This window comes from Coregonus lavaretus, assembly GCF_964263955.1.
Source record: "Coregonus lavaretus genome assembly, chromosome: 9".
Lineage (NCBI taxonomy): Eukaryota > Metazoa > Chordata > Actinopteri > Salmoniformes > Salmonidae > Coregonus > Coregonus lavaretus.
Genome location: NC_139996.1, coordinates 30,625,683 through 30,633,660, shown reverse-complemented (window position 1 = coordinate 30,633,660; position 7,978 = coordinate 30,625,683). Strand labels below are relative to the sequence as shown.

General features: G+C 42.5%; 1 protein-coding gene across 1 annotated transcript; it reads left to right on the top strand.

The window, feature by feature from the left end:
* Positions 1 to 532: 532 nt before the first annotated feature.
* LOC311134501 (gonadotropin-releasing hormone II receptor-like) lies at positions 533 to 7,397 on the top strand (the record flags this gene model as incomplete). The annotated part of the gene is made up of 3 exons (XM_084168199.1): positions 533 to 1,084; positions 6,470 to 6,674; positions 6,877 to 7,397. 3 exons carry the CDS (start codon positions 533 to 535, stop codon positions 7,395 to 7,397), a joined length of 1,278 nt encoding a protein of 425 aa, XP_084024325.1.
* Positions 7,398 to 7,978: the final 581 nt, after the last annotated feature.

Below are 7,978 nucleotides of genomic sequence, written 5' to 3'. Positions count from 1 at the left end.
AAACAACACAACACCTGCTCTTTCCATGACATAGACTATCCAGGTGAAAGCTATGATCCCTTATTGATGTCACTTCAATCAGTATAGATGAAGGAGAGAACTCAATATTAGGAAGTTGTTTGTAATATTTGGTATACTCAGTGTATATATATATATGGTGTTCTGCTTTCATTATTATCATTGTGTTTTGCATAGATGATTAGTATTAGATCACTAACCACACTTTTTAAAATTATTATAGCATCTGAACATGATCTGGGAGGGTATGTATTTTAATGCAAATCAGTGTAGAGTATGTACTGCTTTTTCATATATTAATCCACCATAACTGTAGGATATTATTGTGTTTCTGTGCAGAGCATAATTGCTAGTAAGCTGACTATGTACAATCGGTATGTAACAACAAGTGCACAAACTGCATACTAAACATCCCTCTTTTCCAACCATTTATTCTTATAGGGTGACCTGTTCATATGAACACATTGCTGGAGAACAACCAGAGAAGATATTGTCTCTGGTGTTCCTGTGGGATATGAATGATAGCTTGAGAATGTCACATGAGATCATGATGTTTCACCAAATGACGGAACAAGCCCAGAACACCAGCTGTGAAGCACCCATCCCCATCTGCAATAAGAGTGCAAGTGGAGACTCACTACAGCTGCCAACCTTCTCCACAGCAGCCAAAGTCAGAGTAATCATTACTTTCACTCTGTGTGCCGTGTCAGCTGTCTGTAACCTTGCTGTGCTGTGGGCCGCCAATACCAACGGCAAGCGCAAGTCCCACGTTAGGATATTAATAATTAACCTGACTGTGGCAGACCTGCTGGTGACTTTCATCGTCATGCCTGTTGATGCTGTCTGGAATATCACAGTTCAGTGGCAGGCAGGAGATGTCGCCTGTAGGCTGCTGATGTTCATGAAACTTGTTGCCATGTACTCCTGTGCTTTTGTCACAGTGGTCATTAGCTTGGACCGCCAGTCTGCTATCCTCAACCCACTGGCCATCAATGAGGCCAAGAAGAGAAGCAAGATCATGTTGTCTGTGGCGTGGGTGATGAGTGTGATTCTGTCTGTTCCCCAGGTGAGTCTCTGGTTAAGAGAAGTTTCATGTTTTCTCTCCTCAGCCTGGTCTCAGGACACAACAACAATGATCTAAATATACAGTGGGGGAAAAAAGTATTTAGTCAGCCACCAATTGTGCAAGTTCTCCCACTTAAAAAGATGAGAGAGGCCTGTAATTTTCATCATAGGTACACGTCAACTATGACAGACAAATTGAGAATTTTTTTTCCAGAAAATCACATTGTAGGATTTTTAATGAATTTATTTGCAAATTATGGTGGAAAATAAGTATTTGGTCACCTACAAACAAGCAAGATTTCTGGCTCTCACAGACCTGTAACTTCTTCTTTAAGAGGCTCCTCTGTCCTCCACTCGTTACCTGTATTAATGGCACCTGTTTGAACTTGTTATCAGTATAAAAGACACCTGTCCACAACCTCAAACAGTCACACTCCAAACTCCACTATGGCCAAGACTAAAGAGCTGTCAAAGGACACCAGAAACAAAATTGTAGACCTGCACCAGGCTGGGAAGACTGAATCTGCAATAGGTAAGCAGCTTGGTTTGAAGAAATCAACTGTGGGAGCAATTATTAGGAAATGGAAGACATACAAGACCACTGATAATCTCCCTCGATCTGGGGCTCCACGCAAGATCTCACCCCGTGGGGTCAAAATGATCACAAGAACGGTGAGCAAAAATCCCAGAACCACATGGGGGGACCTAGTGAATGACCTGCAGAGAGCTGGGACCAAAGTAACAAAGCCTACCACCAGTAACACACTACGCCGCCAGGGACTCAAATCCTGCCGTGCCAGACGTGTCCCCCTGCTTAAGCCAGTACATGTCCAAGCCCTGTCTGAAGTTTGCTAGAGTGCATTTGGATGATCCAGAAGAGGATTGGGAGAATGTCATATGGTCAGATGAAACCAAAATAGAACTTTTTGGTAAAAACTCAACTCGTCGTGTTTGGAGGACAAAGAATGCTGAGTTGCATCCAAAGAACACCATACCTACTGTGAAGCATGGGGGTGGAAACATCATGCTTTGGGGCTGTTTTTCTGCAAAGGGACCAGGACGACTGATCCGTGTAAAGGAAAGAATGAATGGGGCCATGTATCGTGAGATTTTGAGTGAAAACCTCCTTCCATCAGCAAGGGCATTGAAGATGAAACGTGGCTGGGTCTTTCAGCATGACAATGATCCCAAACACACCGCCCGGGCAACGAAGGAGTGGCTTCGTAAGAAGCATTTCAAGGTCCTGGAGTGGCCTAGCCAGTCTCCAGATCTCAACCCCCTAGAAAATCTTTGGAGGGAGTTGAAAGTCCGTGTTGCCCAGCGACAGCCCCAAAACATCACTGCTCTAGAGGAGATCTGCATGGAGGAATGGGCCAAAATACCAGCAACAGTGTGTGAAAACCTTGTGAAGACTTACAGAAAACGTTTGACCTGTGTCATTGCCAACAAAGGGTATATAACAAAGAATTGAGAAACTTTTGTTATTGACCAAATACTTATTTTCCACCATAATTTGCAAATAAATTCATTAAAAAATTTTTTCTCATTTTGTCTGTCATAGTTGACGTGTACCTATGATGAAAATTACAGGCCTCTCTCATCTTTTTAAGTGGGAGAACTTGCACAATTGGTGGCTGACTAAATACTTTTTTTCCCCATTGTACTTCCTGTATACCCCAGGGATGTTACATTTTAAGTAAAAAAAACATCAGATGACATAACAACCTTGCAGCAGCTTTAAAATAATAATAATAATAATAATAATAATAATAATAATACATTTAATTTTAATTTTTCATGACACCCAAAGTCACTTTACATACACAAGATAATCAGCAGGATAAAAAAAAATACAATCACATTAAAATAAGTAAGTATATAAAGTACACTAAACATGATGACAGACTAACCGTGGAGAACACTAAACATGATGACAGACTAACCGTGGAGAACACTAGACATGATGACAGACTAATCGTGGAGGACACTAAACATGATAACAGACTAATCGTGGAGAACACTAAATATGATGACAGACTAATCGTGGAGAACACTAAACATGATGACAGACTAACCGTGGAGAACACTAAACATGATGACAGACTAATCGTGGAGAACACTAAACATGATGACAGACTAACCGTGGAGAACACTAGACATGATGACAGACTAATCGTGGAGAATACTAAACATGATGACAGACTAATCGTGGAGAACACTAAACATGATGACAGACTAATCGTGGAGAACACTAAACATGATGACAGACTAACCAGGGAAGTGAACTAGACAGAGGATAAAAGCTAAGACAACAGAGAATCTGGGTAAGCCTGTGTGAAGAGGTGTGTCTTTAGCTTGGACTTGAATATCTGTATGTATTGTGAGGTTCTGACATCGAAGAGGGAGGGAGTTCCAGAGTTGGGGAGCTGCACTGCTAAAAGCAAGGTCTCCCATGTAGCAGAGCCTGGTGCGAGGGATGGTGAGGAGGCCAGTGTTAGAGGAGCACAGTGAACAGGTGGGATTGTAGGGATGCAGGAGGTCAGTAAGGTACAATATGTTGGCACCAGTTCATTGAGTGCTTTGTAGGTGAGCATGAGCAATTTGAAGAGGATCCTGTATTGAACTTATTCAATGCCTATACATACTATACATGCCAGCTGCAGACTGAAATGAAAAAGTCTAGTGCATTGTCTTCTTCTTCACCTCATGTAGAGGTTGAGAGTTTCAGAGTGTCTCCATTTCAAACGTGTGGACTAACGTCTCACGTTTTCTGGTCTTTCTGGTCTAACCATTTTGTAACGTGTAGCTTCAGCTTCACGTCTGCTGATCTTGTAGAGTGTCACCCATTTTAAGCCGTTGTCTTCCTGGTCTGAGGTGAATTTCCTCACAAGGCTTTTTATGCACTCGGGTTAAAAGGAGCGTTCCATCATGTTTGTGCTCATCTGGGTGTGGCCACTGACTGAGAACAAATCAATATGGAAAACAATCATCTCATCTAGAATGCTAAAATCACATTGTTATCTTCACAAAAGTATTATTATACTTAATCATTCATTTTAAACAACAATTAGATGCAAACCTCATAACTGGGAAGTGTACACCCCCAGAGATACAGTTATGTTGTTCCACCGTCTTTAATGACATCACAACATAGTAACGAATTTGACATAATTGTTCTTTAAGTCCCCACCAACCATTTCCCACATTCTTTGAAGTAGGAATATTGTTTCATTATCCCCTTTTGGATGTTGGAGTCTTGGCGGGAAGACTTCCTTTGTCTCACAGGGAAATTTCCTCTCCCAATACTGCATGGCAAGGAAAATAAAGTTTCTGCAAGGAATTTACGACCGGTCATAAACCTGGCCCCCAGGAAAGGGGGTGTTCAAACCTTTGCCTAGCCTGCATCTTTGAACCTCAGCCCATGAGGGCAAGTCATGACAATGGTTTAAGAGTCAACTTTAAATGTGATAGATAACTGGTGAGGAGGGCCTGCCCTACATCATTTACTGACTCCTGATTATGACAGTAATTATGGAGTCTCTGCAAATAAAAGCCATCCAACTACATACAGTGAGGGAAAAAAGTATTTGATCCCCTGCTGATTTTGTAAGTTTACCCACTGACAAAGACATGATCAGTCTATAATTTTATGTCAAAAATGTTATAAATTGATTTGCATTTTAATGAGGGAAATAAGTATTTGACCCCTCTGCAAAACATGACTTAGTACTTGGTGGCAAAACCCTTGTTGGCAATCACAGAGGTCAGACGTTTCTTGTAGTTGGCCACCAGGTTTGCACACATCTCAGGAGGGATTTTGTCCCACTCCTCTTTGCAGATCTTCTCCAAGTCATTAAGGTTTCGAGACTTACGTTTGGCAAGTCGAACCTTCAGCTCCCTCCACAGATTTTCTATGGTATTAAAGGTCTGGAGACTGGCTAGGCCACTCCAGGACTTTAATGTGCTTCTTCTTGAGACACTCCTTTGTTGCCTTGGCCGTGTGTTTTGGGTCATTGTCATGCTGGAATACCCATCCACGACCCATTTTCAATGCCCTGGCTGAGGGAAGGAGGTTCTCACCCAAGATTTGACGGTACATGGCCCCGTCCATCATCCCTTTGATGCGGTGAAGTTGTCCTGTCCCCTTAGCAGAAAAACACCCCCAAAGCATAATGTTTCCACCTCCATGTTTGACGATGGGGATGGTGTTCTTGGGGTCATAGGCAGCATTCCTCCTCCTCCAAACACGGCGAGTTGAGTTGATGCCAAAGAGCTCGATTTTGGTCTCATCTGACCACAACACTTTCACCCAGTTCTCCTCTGAATCATTCAGATGTTTATTGGCAAACTTCAGACGGGCCTGTATATGTGCTTTCTTGAGCAGGGGGACCTTGCGGGTGCTGCAGGATTTCAGTCCTTCACGGCGTAGTGTGTTACCAATTGTTTTCTTGGTGACTATGGTCCCAGCTGCCTTGAGATCATTGACAAGATCCTCCCGCGTAGTTCTGGGCTGATTCCTCACCATTCTCATGATCATTGCAACTCCACGAGGTGAGATCTTGCAGGGAGCCCCAGGCCGAGGGAGATTGACAGTTATTTTGTGTTTCTTCCATTTGTGAATAATCGCACCAACTGTTGTCACCTTCTCACCAAGCTGCTTGGCGATGGTCTTGCTGCCCATTCCAGCCTTGTGTAGGTCTACAATCTTGTCCCTGACATCCTTGGAGAGCTCTTTGGTCTTGGCCATGGTGGAGAGTTTGGAATCTGATTGATTGATTGCTTCTGTGGACAGGTGTCTGTTATACAGGTAACAAGCTGAGATTAGAAGCACTCCCTTTCAGAGTGTGCTCCTAATCTCAGCTCGTTACCTATATAAAAGACACCTGGGAGCCAGAAATCTTTCTGATTGAGAGGGGGTCAAATACTTATTTCCCTCATTAAAATGCAATTCAATTTATAACATTTTTGACATGCGTTTTTCTGGATTTTTTTGTTGTAATTCTGTCTCTCACTTTTCAAATAAACATACCATTAAAATTATAGACTGATCATTTCTTTGTCAGTGGGCAAATGTACAAAATCAGCCGGGGATCAAATACTTTTTTCCCTCACTGTAGGCTTAGAAAATTAGGATCACTAAAAGAAGACCTTACCGTGCAATTATAACTTTTTCATAATTCATTTCAAGCATTCAACTCTTTTCAGCTAAAGTCATTGCAAATTCAGTGACATGAGCAGTTAATCATTGTATTACATTGACTGCAGACTAGGCAGGATCGAGCTTCTGCTGCATGAAACACTAGTAACACTGAAGCCAGGCCATACAATTATTGTTAGACATGTTTTTATGGTTAAAGACTAACGTTTCCTTTGTGTTGTCATACAGATGCTGATATTCCACAGTGTGACCATCACGGTTCCAGAGAAGTTCACCCAGTGCACTACCCGCGGGAGCTTTGTCCAACACTGGCAGGAAACCCTGTACAACATGTTCACCTTCGCCTGTCTTTTCCTGATGCCACTGATCATCATGATCTTTTGTTACACACGGATCCTGGTGGAGATATCCAGCCGCATGACCCACGGCAACAGTAGGTCAAATGACATATTTTACCATCAATTGTACTGTTCTATTGGCAATAATGGTAGAGGTAGTGGTAGGTGTAGTATACAATTGTTCATGAGGGGGTTACAAAGAGCGATGTGTCTTAAAGATAAAGGTAATTGAGACTTATTGTCAAATTTGGTGTTAGATGCTAAGATTATGAGCAAGTGTTTATTGCCTTGTTTCAGTGTCTTCTAAGGAGATACATCTCCGACGCTCCCACAACAACATTCCAAAAGCACGGATGAGGACTTTGAAGATGAGCATTGTTATCGTTACTTCCTTCATCGTCTGCTGGACCCCTTACTACCTGTTGGGACTGTGGTACTGGTTCTTCCCTGACTATATGGATGAGACGGTCTCCCATTCTTTGACTCATATGCTCTTTATTTTTGGCCTCTTCAATGCCTGTTTGGACCCAGTAACTTACGGCCTGTTCACCATCCATTTCCGCCATGGCCTGAAGCGCTACTGTCGGAGCACAGCCACGTTCAGTCGTGAGTCAGAGAACAACACTACCCTGACCGGCTCTTTCAGGCGCTCCCCCTTCCGCCTGACACAGCTTACCCAGCAAGGCCAGACCTCCATCACTGGCCAGATGGCAGAGGAGGAACAGGTCAAGAAAACCTGCCGCTATAGCAACTACCTCACAGTTCACAGCAGTGGAGAAGGTGACCCAGGTCTGGCCAGTCTTGAAAGCACTATATGAGGGATTAGAATGAATCCTACTAAAGAACATTGCTTACCCTCATCTTCACACCTTCATCTGCTGGCTCACAATTAATACTTTAAAAAACTAATTGTTGTGCTGCAAGAAATCACATTTGGGTACATTTTCACATTCAGCCAGACAGGGCTTATAGTGTAAATCATGGTTTCCCCAATAGGTGAGCATATTTGGCTGGCAGGGGATTTTATTTGCCCTCCCCCTTTTCATTATTTTCTTTGTTGGACATCATTAACTGTAAAATCACCAGGAAATCAGCTCAAATTGATTTTAATGTAGGAAATATGTTCCCAATAATAGAGAGGCATATGTGATCGTATCCTTATGTAATCAAGGTTAGAAATAATTCAGTTTTTGTCAAATACTATATCTGTTTGGGATTCTTGCAGTCAATTTGCAGTGTACAAATTATTTATAACTATGTGCCGGCCCCCCGACCATCCGCTCAAGGAAAATCGGCCCACGGCTGAATGTAATTGGGGACACTTGATGTAAATCACAAGACACTTATCTGCATATTACTTCAAACAATAGTACTCCCGTGGAGTGGTCTTTGGACTTGT